This window comes from Mus pahari, chromosome 1 (genome assembly GCF_900095145.1).
Source record: "Mus pahari chromosome 1, PAHARI_EIJ_v1.1, whole genome shotgun sequence".
Taxonomy (NCBI): domain Eukaryota; kingdom Metazoa; phylum Chordata; class Mammalia; order Rodentia; family Muridae; genus Mus; species Mus pahari.
The window spans coordinates 104,411,103-104,429,812 of NC_034590.1; the positions used below are offsets into that span (position 1 = coordinate 104,411,103).

Consider the following 18,710-nt stretch of genomic DNA (forward strand, 5'->3'; position numbering starts at 1 on the left):
GGATTTCTGAGTTCGAGGCCAGCCTGGTCTACAAAGTGAGTTCCAGGACAGCCAGGGCTATACAGAGAAACCCTGTCTCGAAAAAAACAAAACAAACAAACAAACAAAGACTCGTCTGTTACTGTATGGATATAGGCTGAAGGAATGAGTATTGCCATAGCTTATAGGGAATTAGAAATCAATCCCCCACCCCACCCCCACCTCCACTTCTCCCTACTTTTCCCCCCACCTCCGGTTACCAATGTAAGTTCTGAACTTTAATCAGTATGTACACTTCTACAGCTAACTACAAGCTATACCATATTTAAACATCCCTTGTACCTTGTTCCTCTGTCTTCTCCCTTTTCACTGTTTTCCCTTCTGAAGAAAGACACACAGCCTGTCAGCCTTCAAGTCTGCCACCTGTGACTCAGCGCAGTGTTTTCAGTTCATCTGTTTGTTGTCATTAGCTCTCATTTCTTTTTTACTCGTGTTTCACTGTACAGATGTGCCACAGTTGGATAGGTAAAGGGAGACAGGTATTCGGAGTGTCTCTGCGCGGCTCAGTGTGTGACGCTGTCTTAGGCAGCGGCCTGTCGTACTGCTTGGCCGGCCTCCTCCGGGGTCTCAGTGCTGTCTACACTGCACCTTAACTGAGCGACTATTGAGAAGTACACTTGAGTCTGCTCTGCCATCAGGATCTTGTCCTGCAGCCTTCCCTCTTCCCTTTGCTTACCACACAGCACAGCGAAGTCCTGGCCTCAGGATCTCAGAGAGCTGGAGTTCCTTGGAGCTCAGTAGAGTGCAGTGGCAGGTGGGAATGCTAAGCCTGTAGTATGTGTCTGCTTTTTATGTTATCTTTTACATACTTGCTACCCAAACACATTGTTCTTAGATCCCCGAAGTCACAGTCTGACACATTGGAGGTTTTTTTTTTTTAATTAATTTATTTTTTACACTCCATATTTTATTCCCCCACCCACCCTTGATCCACCCTTCTATTACTCCACATCCTACACCTCCTCCCCAACCCCTGTCTCCACGTGGCTGTCCCCACTCCCCACCCCACCTGACCTCTAAACTCCCTAGGGCCTCCAGTCTCTTGAGGGTTAGGTGTTATCCTCTCTGAATGAACACAGACCTGGCAGTCCTCTAATGTATGTGTGTTGGGGGCCTCATATCAGCTGGTGTTTGCTGTCTGTTTGGTGGTCCAGTGTTTGAGAGATCTCAGGGGTGCAGATTAATTGAGACTGCTGGTCCTCCTAGCAGATTGCCCTTCTCCTCAGCTTCTTTCAGCCTTCCCTAATTCAACAACTGGGGTCAGCTGCTTCTGTCCATTGGTTGGGTGCAAATATCTGTATCTGACTCTTTCAGCTTCTTGTTGGATCTTTCAGAGTGCAGTCATGCTAGGTCCCTTTTTGTAAGGGAATCCATAGCCTCAGGAATAGTGTCAGGCCTTGGGACCTCCTCTTGAGGTGGATCCCACTTTGGGTACTGAGAGGTTTTTGGGTTTTTGTTTTTGTTTTTGTTTTTGGTCTATGTTACATGCTATATTACATGGCTTCAGTCAATATGCTGTAATTGACTGATCTGCTGTATACCATTTGCACATAAAGCCACTTGCATATGTGTGTGCATAGTGATGTGTTAATAAGAATTCCATAAACATTGCCCTATGACATCTGCATTTTATTATGTAAAAAATCAAACTTCAAAATATCTACCCACTACTAAGGACCAATCCCACAAATCCACAAATCTCCCCTACCTTTTATGAAACGTTTACCCAACTCTTTTCTCTGTCCCACCTAGTTAAAAAAAAAATGTTGCCTATAAAAAGGTTTCTCTGCATTCTTGGAATTTGATGACTCAAAGTAGCTGACCCTTTCCTCTTTGCTTAATTGCTTTTATGCTTATACTAAATCAACTGACCACATCTGGTTGAGAGGTCAAACTTCCACCTGAATGCACTTATAAAGAAATACTATTTGACTGTGTGTGTGTGTGTGTGTGTGTGTGTGTGTGTGTGTGGTGTGTGTGTCCAGAGGATGTCAGTCCTTTCCTCCCACCATGTGAGTCCTGTGGGTCACACTCAGGTAGTCAAGCTTTGCCGGCAACATGTACCTTCGTCTTCTGATCCCTTTTGCTGGCCCTCAGGTTTTTAACTCAGTATGTGATACCCGTCTCTTCCTGTATTATCCAGCCAATGTGAGTAAAGCCAAAGACAATGTATTTTTATGATCTATGCATCTGTTTTGCCTGTTTCCAATTTAATGTATACTCATGATGGCAACTGAGCCCTTTATGGACAGAAATCAGTTATAGAAATATGTGGACATTGACTCCCCTATTAGCTAGCAGGGTTGATTGCAGCTCCATTCCTCTCATTTCTGTTACTTCCTGTTCACTGATTCTGTCTATCATGTCATAAGACTTGGGAAATCCTGAGCTTTCTAAGGTTCTAATATTGCCTGATTTATTGAGTTTATAAAAATAAGATATAAAATCTCTGCTTTACTATCTTTCCAGTGTTGACATCAAATGAACTTTATTAAGAAGTTGCATACATAGTATATAATCTTCATTGCACTGTGTATCACTTGCTTTTTATTGCTGTGATAAAACACCATGAACAAAAGCAAATTATGGAAGAAAGAGACTGTTTGGGCTTACAGTGCCAGAGGGAGAAGCCATGAGAGATCACGTCAGTCTACAGGAAGGAAGCAGAGAGGATAAACTGGAAGTGGGGTGAGGTCATAAGCTCAAAGCCCACCCCTAGTTACATACTTCCTCCTGGGAGACTCCACTTCCTACAGACTCCATAACTGTCCCTAGTGACCCCTCCACTTGGGGACTAAGTGCTCAAATACATGAGCCTGTAAGGGACATTTCTCACTCAAACTACACTCCACAAAGTATAATTATAATACTTTTTAATCCTTTATTATCTATAACAAATGTGAACAGGGGTTTAAATTATTACATTCAATAAGTAGCAAATAATTGTTACAGGTAAGTTTATATCCAAATTTTCCCCTTTGGCATGTGTCCTTTAAACATCTTTCCATAATTATGGCTTCTATAAAATTGAAATTGATTTTGTTTTTAAAATTAGATTTCCTTCCTTTGTGTGTCTGGAATGAAATGAGATACTAATACTTTATGAATTCAACCAAGCACACTATTTAAATTTAATATTTAATTTTGTTGCTAGTAGTTTAAAATTCCTAATAGATGGCATTAATGTAGTTTATCAGCCATGCTGCCTTCAGTTTTATTTTGTGCCTTTTTATAGTCTTCCCTTTGGTTCCTCATAAAAGAAGGAAATTATGATATTTTGTAAATTAAATGAATGAAAATTAAGCATATGTTGAATAAAGACATCATGTTATTGAATTTATCCCTCCCCTTTCCGTGTGTGTGTGTGTGTGTGTGAGCACTCGCAAGTGTGAGCACGTGTGCCTGTGCGTGTGTGTACTTCCTTCTCTTCCCCCCCCCCCTTCAGCCCACCCCCTTCTTTCTTCTCCCAACAAGGTTTCCTTTTCTGTGGCCTTCTAACTCGTGCCTTAGTTTCGGAGTTCCTGGTATCCCTGGTTTCTGCATTTTCCTGGGATTCGGAGAAGTCGGTGGGCTTGTTGCTAGATCGTCACCATCTTCCTGCCTCCATGTCTACTGGCCATCACTGCTTGTTCCCTTTTCAGTTTCCAAAACTCTCTTGTCCTTCATTGCACTTCACTATCTTGGTCCCCGTGCTCTGACTCTGAGTTGTTGACACTTTTTGAGGCAGAGTCACTCTCTACATAGCCCTGGCTGTCCTGGAACTCACTCTGTGAACCAGTCCAACCTGGGACTTCCGGAGATAGCCTGCCTTTGCTTCTCAAGTGCTGGGATTAAAGGCATGTGGTACCACACCTGGCTGGGCTCTGCTTCTGGGACATGCTCCTTATTGTCAGCATGTGGAGAGGAACCAGAGACAGACCCAGGCTTTGCATGTGTTATGCGTGATTCCCCCATGGGAGTTTTGTCAAGCATCATCCCCGTGAAGACTCTAGGGAGGCTTTGACAAGTTTATGACATCTTGAGATTTTCTTTGTATTCTTAACTTTCTCATCTCTCATTTTGTAATGTTTTGGTAGAAACCGGAGCATAGACACGTTTTACCTCTGGCTATTCATCTCAAAACCAGAAAGCCTTTGTGCACCATATTTCCATAGTGTGTCAAGACTCAGACCTTCCTCGTCTGGACTTATTCTGAGCTGCCTTTGACTTCTCAATGGAGGGCATGGCTCCCAGCCACATAACACGCCTGCTTGCTTTTGATTCTTCAGTTTGACTCTTCCTCAAAAGGTCCGTCATCATGAACCCCTCGGATATGCATCTTCCCACCTGGCCTGCAGTTCTTTCCCAGAGTTGGCTCACAACAGATTTTTTTTTTTCAATATCAAAATTTTACTTGTAGATAATTGAAAATAACAGTCTCGACATACTGAAGTTTTTATTTAGAAGCATCTTATTTCATTCACAAACACCTATAATTCATTATCTTGAAACTGAGCTCATCAGCAGATTATTGATTCACAGTAAGCTTTTGAGAATATATGAGAAAATGGATTGTTTACATTTTTCTTAAGGGAAAGGCTGACTTAAAACAACAACAACAACAACAAACTGTTTTATCCACAAAGCCAAACTTAAATGCCATTGCTGATTGCTGTCTCTTTAACTTTGTTTGACATGTGGCCATTCTCGGTATCCAGTGAGATTTAAGTATCTAAATGGGATTTCCTTTCTCAAGTCACTGTCTTGGAGAACATGTTTCATTGATTCCCAAGACCCTACTAGGAGTCACCAAGTGGCCTGGATATCAAGTCACCCGCACTAGCCTGTCTTCACTCCTAGCGTTGACCCTCCGTGTACCTGGCTGTCATGTGTTCTGGGTATGCCTTCGATGCTTTCCAGGAGCTTCCGAGAGCTGGAGCTGCTCCAACACCTCATGGAGCTTTTAGAACTTAGATAAGTGTTCACGCTTCCTTCCGCCTGGGTGTCACACACTGCAGACAGCAGACACTCTGCACGTGTGAAGTGCGAGCTGTAGGGTAGATGAGTCAGCTCTCACCCAGCTGACAGAACCACCAAACTACGTTCACCACTCATGTGGCTGCAACCATTTGTCTTCCACCTTCACAGCTCCCCCAAACTAGGGATAAATATAGTTGGAGGTTTTTCTTCTAATCCATGTACTTGTCCCCAACCCTTAATCTTTAAATGGGCACAGCTGACAGAGCCACTGTTGCAAGACTGGCTTTGTTTCTGCAGTAACTAGTCACCACCACCACCATCACACACACACTGTTCTACCTTACATCAGCATCTTACAATGAATTTACCTGGTACAGACTATCCCCTGCTCCTCTACCAGGCTCCTGTCTACAGGTTCTTGGTTCTGCCTGTCTTCTTCCCTACCCATCCTTAGTTCCCCTGTCTTTAGTTTTGACCCTGCTCTCAGGCTCAGCTGGCCCATGGTTCTCTTGCCTTCGGTCCTCCCGTGCCCACTTCTCCATCCTGCCTGTGTGTCCTGCCCCTCCATGCACCATCCTCCTTGCTAGTGCACTGAGGACACAAAGGGATTTAAAACTGGTCACTGAAGCCAGTTCAAGGAGTTCTAAGGCTTATGTGGAGTGGGAGCCCACAGGATCAGGAAGTGATAGGAGGCATTGCTCTGTCTTCCCAGACAGTCAATCCTTGATAGATGTGAAGATAAGAAGGTAGGAAATAAAGGACTCAGACAGAGAGAGGTTGCTCCTCCTCACAGATGACATCTTTTGTTCCTCATAGGTGACATCTCTGTCTTTCAAGCCCACCTTTGAAAGTCCTAATATATGCTGCTTATAAAAATAACATGTGCTCACCCTTCCTTCCAGATGATAGCCTGGAATCTTTTTCTTCTAGTCTGTCTTTCTTTCTTTCTTTCTTTCTTTCTTTCTTTCTTTCTTTCTTTCTTTCTTTCTTTCTTTCTTTCTTTCTTTTCACCTTGTCCTACCGATTCCTTTTATTGTGAATTTATGCATTTAAAATAGCTCTATCTTTGTTCCTCAACTCTTTTTCTTGTGTTACTAGAGCACTTCATGGTTCTCAGGTTGATATCCAGGGACTGTACAATAGTTCAGCCTGACACTGAGATATGAGTGCTTGAATTAACAGACACCAACAAGACAGTCCACTGTATGTGGACTTTAAGTAAACACTGTTCTTCCTGGCCTCTGTAAGGCCTGTGTAATATTTCCAAGGCAGTGCTTGGAGGGTTTCTCTTGTTGTTTGCCTGAGATTCAAATGGAAGTGGCATTCTGCGTTTATCTTTCAACCCTACGAAATATATAACTTACCCAATTTCTTGCTTTGAATGCTTAGATATTTTTCAGAAATGCAATGGACACTGTGGGACGTAAAATCTCCTCTCCTGAATCACCTTTTCAGGTGCGTTGTTAGAAGGAGAGTTACTGAGAAGATGCGTATTTTCTTTCCAAGACTTTTCAAGCCTCTTGCCAAATTGCTTTTTTAAAAGGTTATAGCAATTTACGCTCACACGGGCTGTGTGAGAGCCCTCGTCCTCTATACCTTCAGCGCTCAGCACTTAAATCCTGCCTCGCTGTTCTGGCAGCAAATATCGCTGTATCATTTTCTTCTTGATTACTAATGAGGTTCACATTTTTTTTTGTTTATGAGGCAGTTGATGTCCTGGTTTTTAAGTACAGTTGACTTCTCTGCCCTTACTCTGCATTGCTTTGAAATCATAGGAATAGCTCTTGTTTTTATTTCCTTACTTATTTTTAGCCTGTGGCTAGAGCTGGAACCCACTCCCCAAGCTCAAGTTCCGAGGACCAGCTCTGTACAATGGCTTACCACCAGCCTACCCACTGTTTAAAAATAAAAGCCCCAGATGACTCCTAAAATGCATTTAAAATAATTAAACCAAAAAGTGGTGTAATTTTCTTGAGTCTGTAGAATTAGAAGTCTTTCTCCCCCAACAGTTCTCTCTAGTTTTGTTCCTGGAATACAACTGATTTCAAATATCACTTTCACAAAAGCTACTTCATCCATTCTTGCAGACAAATACATATGCTGGGTTACACTGGGTCCATGTAGGATCTGCAGTTCCCTGGTGTGAGCAGTACTTGTATGATAAATGTATTAGTGTCCCAAGGGTGGGGCTCCGTTTCCCCAAGGGCATGGAGGATGACGGGATATGTCTGTGGATTGTAGCACATAGGTTTCCCCTCAGCTAGTGGAGTCCCATCCAACTTACAATAGTGCTTAGCTAGTGAAACTTGCTTCCTTTGAGAAAATAGTGGCTGAGTGGTACAAATTACATTTGGCCCATTTCCTTAGGTTAAGTAAAGGGGCCAAGCAGTCTGCCAGACAACACTCTGCTATCCCACGGTGGTGGCCGTCTCTCTGCCCCTGCATGGTCTGCTTTAATTAGCCCCCAGTGTCATTAAATACTGGGCTGTTTGGCTACATTCCTGAAGATGTTCTCATTCAGATAAAAGATTCCAGGCTGGGCATTTATGTCTTTCCGGGACTCACTTTAAGGATACCACTGTATTCTTGGGTTTTGGCCTCTTTCCCCACCATTTTCTTTGCTTAGTGTGGGCTTTCCACATTACCTGGAAATCAGTTCTTTGGTGAATGAGTCTATGTCACTTCCTCTGCCCTCTGGCCTGACCCAAGTGTGCTGTCTCTTCTTATGGATGTGACTTTGAACAGAGCCTTGGGTCTTCCCAAGCCCCCACAGTGGTCTTTCTTTTCTTTATTCTAGCAGCTTGACCTTTCACGAGGGGCATGTTAATGTCACACTGCTGAATCTAAATCATTGACTCAATGGCTCCATTGCTGAACTCTCTTGACCTGCCCCATTCATCTAAGCATGTGCTAGGTGCATCTGCATGGATGCTTTTTCTAGAAAGCCCCTCTTCTCAAGGAATAGACAACAGGCTCCGGACAGCTGCATGCAAGTAGAATTTGAGGCATGATAAGTGTTATAGAAGTCCTTCCTTCCCTTCTACCAGCTCTCTCTGATAACGACAAGAATGGGACACAGTGAATCTTTAACTCAGGTTGGTTGTCAGCAACCAAGTATGTGCATTCTAGCCCTGGAATGCTGGCTTTACATGTGGCTTTACCACCCACTCCTTTGAGGGTCCAGTTTCTGAATCTCATATCAACTACCTGAGAAACAGAAAAAACAAGTGGACCGGTGAATGAGTGTGAGCCTGGCTTCAGAGCTTGGCTTATGGGCAACCTGACAGGGATGAGCGTTCAAGGCACGGCATCTCCTGAGGAGAAGATGAAGTGCACAGGCAGCTTCTCTGGAGCCCACTGGGGTGCCAAAGAGTTATGTCTTTCAAAAGTTCCCATTCATAAATAAATATCCTTCCCATGCAAAACAACTATTATTCTGCTCTTTCCCAGAACACCACCAACTTGGAATCTAAATCTCAACAATTACCATTATTCACAAATAATTTACATTTCTGGGCAAATGGAAGATACCATATCATCATTATTGTATTTGTTCAATTTGCAAAATGGGTCCTTCGAGGACTCATTTGGAAGCCTGTGTGTATACTACAGATAGAAAATGTATTGGACTCTAACATTCACTGAGGAGTGCATGTTCCAAATTAATATAAAAGACATTTAGGCATTCAAATATATTGTTGGAAAAAGTGGAATTACTGAAAAGAAAGCAATTTGGGAGCTCATTTACTAAAGAAAAAATAGGGATGTGTCTCAAACTATATCCCTCTTATTACTCTACTAGACTCATACAATGTAATGGAAGTTCGTATAGGTCCTGTGTGGCTTTCAGATGTCTTTAACTTATGGGTACATATTTAAAAACAAGAAAGGCTCTGTGATGTTAGCTCCCCTGCCTGCCAATAAGAAATTGTATTTATAGCTACAAGACTGCTCAACCCTGCACACTGTCCCAACTCCTTGTCCAACTGCTTTGTTTCCTTACCCTCTCCATCATCTGGTTTTGTTTGTTGGTTTGTTTTCTTCCTCCACTTCCTTTCTCCCAAGCTCCATATGGTATGGAGAATTCCCATCCCTCCCACTGGACAATGCACTGAGACTGCCTTTCTCCCCCAGCTCTTCCTGAGAAGCAGAACTCACAGTGGGATTGGCCCATCGTGATTGCCTCTGAATTGGTCAAGGAAGACATTAGCAGATTTTGAGAAATAAAATTCCTTTCTCTTTGTGCCACGGCCCAAGAAGAAGGGCTGTGCACACATCTGCCTGATAAGAAAGACAACTGAATTCAAAGAATGCTACAGAAGTGATTGGGATTTCATTCTTGCCTTTAATTTTTGTGAACTTAATTAAGGAAAAAACATTTAAAGCTTGGTTTCTTTTATTCTGGAAAACCATTTGTCAAGATGTACTTAATCATTTAATATAGTTAGAGAAGAAAACAATCTACTGTTTCCCTTAAAACAAACAACTTCTGAGGTCAGAAGTGACCCAGGCCCTCTCTGATTAGGCTTGAGCACCATGGAACAGAATCGGGACTTCTGCCCAGATACCATGCCTTTCCCCGATGGTTGCAGAGCTAGCTCTGTAGCTAATGTCAGTTCATTCCAAGAAGATTGCCTCTTTCCTATCTAATTCTACCTTTCTATCCACCTACAGGGGAACTTTGTGGCTTGCATGACAGCCATTTTACGGCAGATGGAAGACTACCATTATGCACACCTGATCAAGACCTTTGGGAAAATGAGGACAGATGTCGTGGTGAGTATCTTTTCCATCCTGTCACAAGGCCAACATTGGAAGCATTCAATGACATCTGTATTTCCATTTAAAATAGATTTGTGCATAAGAAATTCTCTATTTGCTATCAGAAGGCACTCGAGGCTCTGTGTGGATGCTTTTGACTAGCTCTGACCTAGAGAATAACGTGGGTCTGAGCCTGGAGAAATCCCATCTGTTCTGGTCACAGCAGCCTTTCACTCACTACTGGGTCAATGACAATCATGTGCCCCACAGTCATTAGCTCCTGTCATTTCTTGGTTGACTTTCTATAACAGTAGCTTGTGAGCTACCCTCCTGGACCTTAAGCTAGCTTCTGCTATTAATTAGTGCTAAGCATAGACCCTCATCAGCGTTTCTCCTAATAACTCCTTAGTCCTCCTCACACAAACAATGATGCAACTTAATTGGGAGAGTGTAATAGGGAAATTTATTGCTTAGGAGCTACCTCCCTAATGGCCTGAAATTACACCGCCATATGGCGAATATCCTTTGCAAAGCTGCACCAAACCTGCTGGCAGGCTTTCTAGTGAGAAGCTAATGCAAATTCTTGGATTCCACTTTTAAGGACCCACTGCTCCTGTTGAATGTTCATAGGTTCCTGTGTGGCACAACTTGCTTGCATCGTATTTCCAGAGCAAAGCCTATTGCACTTGGTCTCTCCCTTACTAAAGGAAGGAAGCAGCAAGATTTGTATGATTTTTTTTCAAAGAGCTACATCAAAGACCAGGTTTTCTTCTGTGTGGCCATAGTAGGAGGGTGGATAGTCAACAGACAAACAGACAATAGATAAATATACTGATAGTTCATGCATACATATGTAGATGATAGGTAAGTAAATCTTTACGAGTAAAATGAATTTATACCTCAAAATTATAATGAATTTCCTTATACATAGATAAATAATAGATTGATAGAAGATAGATTGATAAATGATAATTACTTGAAATATGATAGATTGATAGATTTATTGATAATAAAAGATGATGGACATTAATAGTTAGCTAGGTTGATTGATAGATATAATTATAGAGAAGAATATAGGTTAATAAATAAATTATGGATAAATATATACAGATAATTTCTAAGAAAAAATAAATCTATACTTTGAAATTATAGCAGTTTTCCTTAAATAAAAGGGTATAAAAATCAAATCAGTAGTCTTCTTCCACTCAAAGGATAAGCAGGCTGAGAAAGAAATTAGGGAAATAACATCCTTCACAATAGTCACAAATAATATAAAGTACCTTGACGTGACTCTAACCAAGCAAGTGAAAGATCTGTATGACACGAAATTCAAGTTTCTGAAGAAAGAAATCGAAGATCTCAGAAGATAGAAAGATTGCCCATGCTCATGGATCGGCAGGTTTAATATAGTAAAAATGGCCATCTTGCTGAAAGCAATCTACAGATTCAATGCAATCCCTATCAAAATTTCAATTTAATTCTTCATAGACTTAGAAAAAGCAATTTGCAAATTCATTTAAAATAACAAAAAGCCCAGGATAGCGAAAGCTATTCTCAACAATAAAAGAACTTCTGGGGGAATGAGCATCCCTGACCTCAAGCTGTATCACAGAGCAATAATGATAAAAACTGTATGGTATTGGTACAGAGACAGTCAGGTAGACCAATGGAACAGAATTGAAGACCCACAAATGAACCTACACACCTATGGTCACTTGATCTTTGACAAAGGAGCTAAAACCATCCAGTGGAAAAAAGTCAGTATTTTCAACAAATGGTGCTGGTTCAAGTCTAAGTGGATCAAGGACCTCCACATAAAACCAGATACACTGAAACTAATAAAAGAGAAAGTGGGGAAGAACCTCGAACTCATGGGCACAGGGAAAAATTTCCAGAATAGAACACCAATGGCTTATGCTCTAAGATCTACAATATAGACAAATGGGACCTCATAAAATTGTAACACTTCTGTAAGGCAAAGGACACTGTCAATAGGACAAAACAGCAACCAACATATTGGAAAAAGATCTTTACCAATCCTAAATCTGATAGAGGGCTAATATCCAATATATACAAAGAACTTAAGAAGTTAGACTCCAGAGAATCAAATAACCCTATTTAAAAATGGGGTACATAGCTAAACAAAGAACTCTCCACTGAGGAATATTTTGTGGACGCTTAGGTCCTTTTCAGAAGCGGGAACAAAATACTCTCGGGAGCAAATACGGAGACAAAGTGTAGTGCAGAGTCTGAAGGAAGGCCATCCGGAGACTGCCCCACCTGGGGATCCATCCCATATTCAGTCACCAAACCCAGACACTATTGTAGAAGCCAAGAAGTACTTGCTGTCAGGAGCCTGATATAGCTGTCTCCTGAGAGACTCTGCCAGATCTTGACAAATACAGAGGTGGATGCTCACAGCCAACTATTGGACTGAGCATGGGGTCTCCATTGGAGTAGTTAAAGGACTGAAGGAGCTGAATGGGTTTGCAACCCCATAGGAAGAACAACAATATCAACCAACCAGACTACCCAGAGCTCCCAGGGACTAAACCACCAACCCATGGTTCCAGCTACATATGTAGCAGAGGATGGCTTTTGTCAGGCATCAATGGGAGGAGAGGCCCGTGGTCCTGTGAAGGCTCAATGCCCCAGTGTAGGGGAGTGCCAGGGCGGGGAGGCAGGAGTGGGTGGGTGGTTGGGAGAAAATTCTCAGAAGCAGGGGAAGGGGAGATGGGATGGGGGACTGGGAGGGGGTACCGGGAAAGGGAATAACATTTGAAATGTAAATAAAGAAAATATCCAATTTTATTTGTATAAAAATGTATACAATTTTATGTGTCCATGTGTTTTAGTTTTCTATGAATATCAAGAAGAAGTTTACAGTAGGGACATAGCCAAATAAATAAATATCATGCAATGTCCTAAGATTAGTTTGAAATCATAGTATAGTGAAATCTCATTGAATATTCATAATATTTAATTTCATCATTAAATCTTCAGTGTGTCACTATGGCCTGCTTTAGTCAGTGAAAATAATAGCGTTGATAGACTTCAGAGATGATATTCTTGGATGAATGATAAAGTTTCCAGGATGAGAGTAACTATTTCTACTGAAAAATGAGTACCACCATAACAATTGATACATTATCAGAACACACGTGTTCTCAAAAGGTATACATGGCATTAACAAATGTCCCATAGGAATGTAGCTACAGCATGGCTGAAACAGTTAGACAACATGGCTTCCAAGGGTCAGTCTGAGTTACTTTTCTGTTGCTATTATAAAACACCATGAACAAAGTCAACTTAAGGGAAGGAAACTTTATTCTGACTTACAGTTTCAGAGGGACAGGAGTCCTTCCTGGTGCTGGGAGCGGGCATGGTAGTCACTGGTAGGTCTGGCAACAGGAACAGGGACCAGAGAAATCACATGTTTTGGATCAAGCGTGAAACAGAGAGGAAACTGGAAGTGGGGCAGAGCTGTTCCTTGTGACATACTTCCTCCAGCAAGGCTGTACCTTCTAAACCCCCACAAAGAGTGCCACCAGCAAGAGATCAGGTACTTAAATGCCTCAGATGATGGGGTACATTTCTCACTCAAAGCACCACAGGATGGCAGTGCCTTGTTGGCTTGGAATGTACCTTCTCCTTCCTCAGAATAGAGGATCAAGTATTCGGCTGCATGTTGTGGACCAAATTTCCCAAGGGGTTTTTCTTTTTTTTTTTTTTCCTCTTAGACACAGGCATCCAGAAAAGTCAATTATTTGCATACAATTTGATTTCTATTATAAAATGGCATTTGTTATTTGTATGTCTCAAATTCCCACAGCAAGATTTTTTTATTGTTGTTAGTTCATCAAAACCTTCATGAAAATATGTTCCTACCCACTCACTGTATGCGGAGAGTATTTTATTTTTCTACTCTCCCAATTACCATGAAAATGAAAAGATCATTTCCTGTGAAATAATTGGAAGTTAATTAGTATTCCAATATGAAAATGGCCTAAAACCGTTTTCCCCAAGTCTTGCTTGCTTCTAACAAGCACAGCTCTAGATTCTCAGATTCAGCCCCACCCTACCCAGCCTCCCATCTGCCCCCTGCCACCTACCCCAAATGCTGCCACTGGGTAAATCATTCTGCCACTGGGTAAATCATTCTCACATAGATTCAGTCATTATCACTCCAGTAACCCACAGGGCTACTGCTGTCACCTTTCAAATGGTCCTTTGTCCCCAGGGTAGCCAGAGGGGAAGACCAGACAGGTGACACTCAAGCATCCCTCCCAGGACAGGGAAGCTGCTTTCTCAAGATAGAGTGCTGCAGAGCACCTCTCTTGCTTCTGCCTAGTGCTGGGTGCTACCCTCCATCTGAGTCTCAGCATCAACAGAAGCAGGAAGCTTGGCTAACGCATCCCTGCTCCCTGAGATTGTTCGAACCATGTGTCACAGACCTCCACTGGGTGGCTCTGGAAGAGCCTATACTTTGCTTCCCACTGATTCCCTCACAAGCCAGTTCTCTGACACCAGTTGAATGTTCTGCAGTTCAGCACCATCCCTGCACTGTCAACCTGTATGTCCTCATGGGTTCCACAGATGACAGGGCTCACCTAGATCCAGCTGTAAGTCTAGGCCCCCATACTTTTGACTAAGCAGCTATCAATAAGAGTTCCTTTAGCCAGGCAGTGGTGGTGCATACCTTTAATTCCAGCATTTGGGAGGCAGAGGCAGGCGGATTTCTGAGTTCAAGGCCAGCCTGGTCTACAGAGTGAGTTCCAGGACAGCCAGGGCTATACAGAGAAACCCTGTCTCTAAAAACAAAACAAAACAAAACAAAACAAAACAAAACAAAACAAAACAAAAAAGGAGTTCCTTTAACCCTGACCTTGAGGTCCATAATTTGCCATTCTAGCTCACAGCCCTCTGGGAGATGCTTGCATAACTTCTGCATCCTTCCCAGAAGATTATCCCTAGCCTAGTCCCTCCAGTCTTGTCTGCGAGTTCTTTTGGCACAATCTGCCCCAAGTTGGAGTATGTAGGGTTGGACGTTCTAGCCTCTCATCTTCTAGTCTGTCTGGAGACCAGCCCCACCCTGACACCGCCTTAAGAAACTCATGTATAAGACTCATTATGTAGCTAGGAAGAATAAGGACACTCAGGAACCCAAGGTTCCTGGGACCTTTGTGCGAATGTGCATTGGATGAAGAGGGAGGTGTGCAGGGACAGAGCTGGTGGAGGCAGTGTTGAGGGCAGGAGTATTTTAAAGGCTAGGAAAGAGAATGGCACATACGGACTCAGTACTGCCGAACTTCTCACGTGCTACCTGGTTCTTGGGTAATCCTTGTGGAGTCCTCCTTGTGGAGTCCTCCAGGCCTGATCTGCTGTCAGGCAAGTCCACGTACGTATCCCAGGCCCTCTTGCTAGAATCCTTCTCCACCATCTTGCTGCTTTGGTAGTTACCTTGTAGGAGCCTCTTTCTGATATTTGTCAGGGTTTCTAGAGATGGAATTAGGCCCCTCCCCTTCATAGCACCCTACCTTGTCTGTTCCATTTGACCATCAGCCTGTTCTGGAATGTACCAGGCTGGCATATTGGATGTAGAAAGTGGTGAGGTTATTGGATATAGAGGGAGCAGACATGCCAGCAGCAAGGATGTCCTTGCTTCAGACACATGCTGTACTTGAGACTCTCACGGTCTTCAAGGTATTGCTGTCCGTGGGACACTGTCAGCTAAACTGTTGCCCAGTTTCCATGGAGCGTGCATCCTAGGTGGAGAGCTGAGACAGGCTCCACACACCTGCCTGCTCTGCTTCTGAAGCACTCCCCCGACAATGCAGCCTCAGGAGAGCTACACGGGACTATTCATCTAGGAGTACATATTTCTTTCCCAGTAACTTTTTAATCAGGTCATGGCAAGCAGAACAAACTGGCATGCCTCATAGTCTTTTCAGGGATCCCTTATCATCTGAGCTCTCTGGGAGGCAGAGGGGGAGAACAAATGAGGCTAAGTCAGTGATGAGGTGGCTTCCCTGGCAGAGTGGGCCATGGTGGAGGGAAAGGGGTTGCAGGTGAAGGGGGGGGGGTTCTGATCCTATGCTGGGGAGTTTCCTGTGGGAAGCACTAATGGGCCACTGAGGAAAATACCAACCAGGAACTCTTGGGCTGTGCTAGCAACCTTTCATCCTTCAGTGTGTCTTTGTTTTTAGAGCCGTCATGTTTTGTGTGGACTTTATTCTGAGCCCATTATGGAGTCACACACAGCTCTCAATTATAATGAATTCTGTACGCCCTGTATTGTACCATCCCCAGACTCAGAGTCCTATCCAGATTGCTCTGTATGGTTTGCTTGTAGCCCAGGTTAGCCTTAAACTCACTGTGATTCTCCTGTCTCAGTCTGCGGAGTGCTGGGATTGCCATCATAAACCACCACACTGAGCTTTAGTGAGTCTCCATTTTCTTCCTTTTCACCTTGCTGTCTTCCTTCCATCTGTGACATTAGTGTGTGTGTGTCTGTGTTAGAAACAGCGTGTCAGATTGGTCCACAGAAGCCCTAGGAGGGCTTTGTATCTTCTGGAGCAAGCGTTGTGAGCTCTTACAGGCAGTTGAGAGCTGCCCAACACAGGCATTAGGAACTGAATTTGGATCCTCCTCGAGAAGATCCTTGTCATGTGGGCCGTCCAGCTGAAGGTGACTTTTTTCATCAAATTAATGGTGTTAGAGCTAGAGAGAAGCTGTTGTTTGCCTCCAGAACACACCTGCAACTTTCGTTAGAGCTGACCACTCACTACATTGGACACCCTGTGAATATTCAAATGCAGAGTGCAAGAGGATTGGCTGTAGGGTGAATGATGAAGCTCTCTTTCATTACTCCTGAACTCCAGGCTTTAGTGGAGCTCTTTGTAAGCCTCACCAGCTTCTGCTGGACCACCCTGCCTACGGAGTTACTCAGCCTGGACCACCCTGACTACGGAGTTGTACTCAGCCCTACAAATAAAGCCTCACAAGAGGTCAGCTCCCACTGCAGACTGCATTCTGTTTGATTAGCCAAGTTCCATCATGTATCAACCGAGCAATGCTAATTAAGTGCTGGCCTGTGGATCATAGAAAAGACACTGGGAAAAGTTGGCTTCTCTACGAAGCATAGAAACCCATCCCTGCCTCTCAGTTATTAGGCTCACGTGAAGGATGGACAGGAATCCTAGCAATGTAATCCATGTAAGCAGAAATGCAGCTCACAAAGAATACAACCTAGCCCTCTGAAGATGTTCCAGACTCGGGGCTAAATGGGAAGCTAAGTAGAATAATTGAGTTGTATTGAGATTAAACCCACTCCTCCCCTGTATCACTTTTGGTCAGAGTGTTTCTTCAGCAGTAGAATGAAGCTAAAGTAGGTCCCAGAAGAATGTGAACCTTGCCTATCATCTGATGCTTGTCTTCAAGCTTAACCTGTGCTTCTTTGCCAGTGATGCTGTCTGAGCATTTCCCACTAGGGAATTACTTTCTTGGCTGCTTAAATTCTATTTTCCCCCTTGCCCTTCTTAGCCAACACTTCCTTATGATTCAATAGATTCCAATATGAGAAAGGCCCACTCATTTTTGCCAACTCTAGCTTTTTCTAAACCAAGTCCCTGTTGCCTTTCTCCTCATCCTTGGGTCCCAAGCACACGTGGGGGCTTCCCTGAAGACCTTCACAGGGCTCAGGTTAACAGCACAGAGCAAAACTTACTTGCCCTCACAAATAGGAACTATGCTTAATTCCAACCAGGGAGCTGGTACAAGCTTACCAACTTGCCGAGTGCAGAGGCTTCCTTGCCTATGTGTAATTGGCATAAAACAGCAGGTAACCCCTTGAATCCTGCTGCCCTGTGTTGATCTGGGAGTTCCCCACAAAGAGCAGGAGATTCCAGTGGCATCCCTGAAAGGCTTAACTATGGAGCGGTTGGGCAAAATGTCTCCTTACTCACGTGGTCAGCTGTACGCTGAGTGTGTGCAGAGGGTCAAGGCAAGCTTTAAATTACAAAAAGAAAGGCTAGGGATCACAATATACCAATCTCTGGGAGTTTTGAGATAGTGAAAAAATGGATTTAGGATAAACATGAGAGAATGCCACAGCCTGCCTGATAGGTTTATAAAATCCATGTTTTCCTGTAAGCAGAAGAGGCACAAATGTATATTTATAACCCTTGGGGATCTTTTTTTAACTGCCATAGAGACGTTCCCAGGGACTATTTCAACATCTATCCTTGAAAAAGCTATCTCAAGCAGGAGGTGCCCAGGTAAACAGACAGAAGCAGTGTATAGCACCAGAGAAATACATCTTCATTTGCTTCTCAAATGTTTTCCTTCAGCTAAAAATAATGGGATCTTTTATAATCTCATCATCAGGGAGAGGGTTCACCCTGCTCCTGGTGAGCTTCGTCACTGCTGTGTTGTCTCATTGCAGGATTTTCTGATGGAGACATTCATCATGTTTAAGAACCTCATCGGGAAGAACGTCTACCCCTTCGACTGGGTGATAATGAACACGATGCAGAACAAGTAAGTTCAGCCTGCATCCTGCATCTTGCCTCCATCGCATCTGGTGGCCATGGTGCTGTGGCTGGGTTCTCAGGTGTCTGCTGAGGTACTCTATGCCTTCTATGGTGCCCGTGGTTATATGGAACTGAGAACCTGTAAATCATGGGAGTGTCCTAATACCAGCATGGGGCTCTGCCGCTAGGTCAGGCTGTATGTCCCTGGAGGGGGAGAACCAGGGCTGCCCTCAGATACTGCTGATGAGATCTGAGACAAGGATTCAGTGGTGGCTGTGGATTAAGGTTGTTGGTTATCAGAAGTCAGTTTGGCTATACATGGGAAGAAGGGGCCTGGGTGTGCTTTAGCCTTCCTCATAGGTCCATGTTTCTCCTTGCAGTGTTGGCTTATAGCTCCCTGTGGCTTTGACTTTTTCTTTG

General features: G+C 43.4%; 1 protein-coding gene across 2 annotated transcripts in view; it reads left to right on the forward strand.

Moving 5' to 3' along the window:
• Dock1 (dedicator of cytokinesis 1) overlaps nucleotides 1-18,710 on the forward strand; it is a 503,515-nt gene that overhangs the window by 308,006 nt on the left and 176,799 nt on the right. For both annotated transcript variants that reach the window (XM_021220215.2, XM_021220207.2), the window contains exons 28-29: nucleotides 9,673-9,774; nucleotides 18,203-18,297. In XM_021220215.2, coding sequence (XP_021075874.1) covers nucleotides 9,673-9,774; nucleotides 18,203-18,297 — 197 coding nt within the window. The remainder of the gene's footprint in view (nucleotides 1-9,672; nucleotides 9,775-18,202; nucleotides 18,298-18,710) is intronic.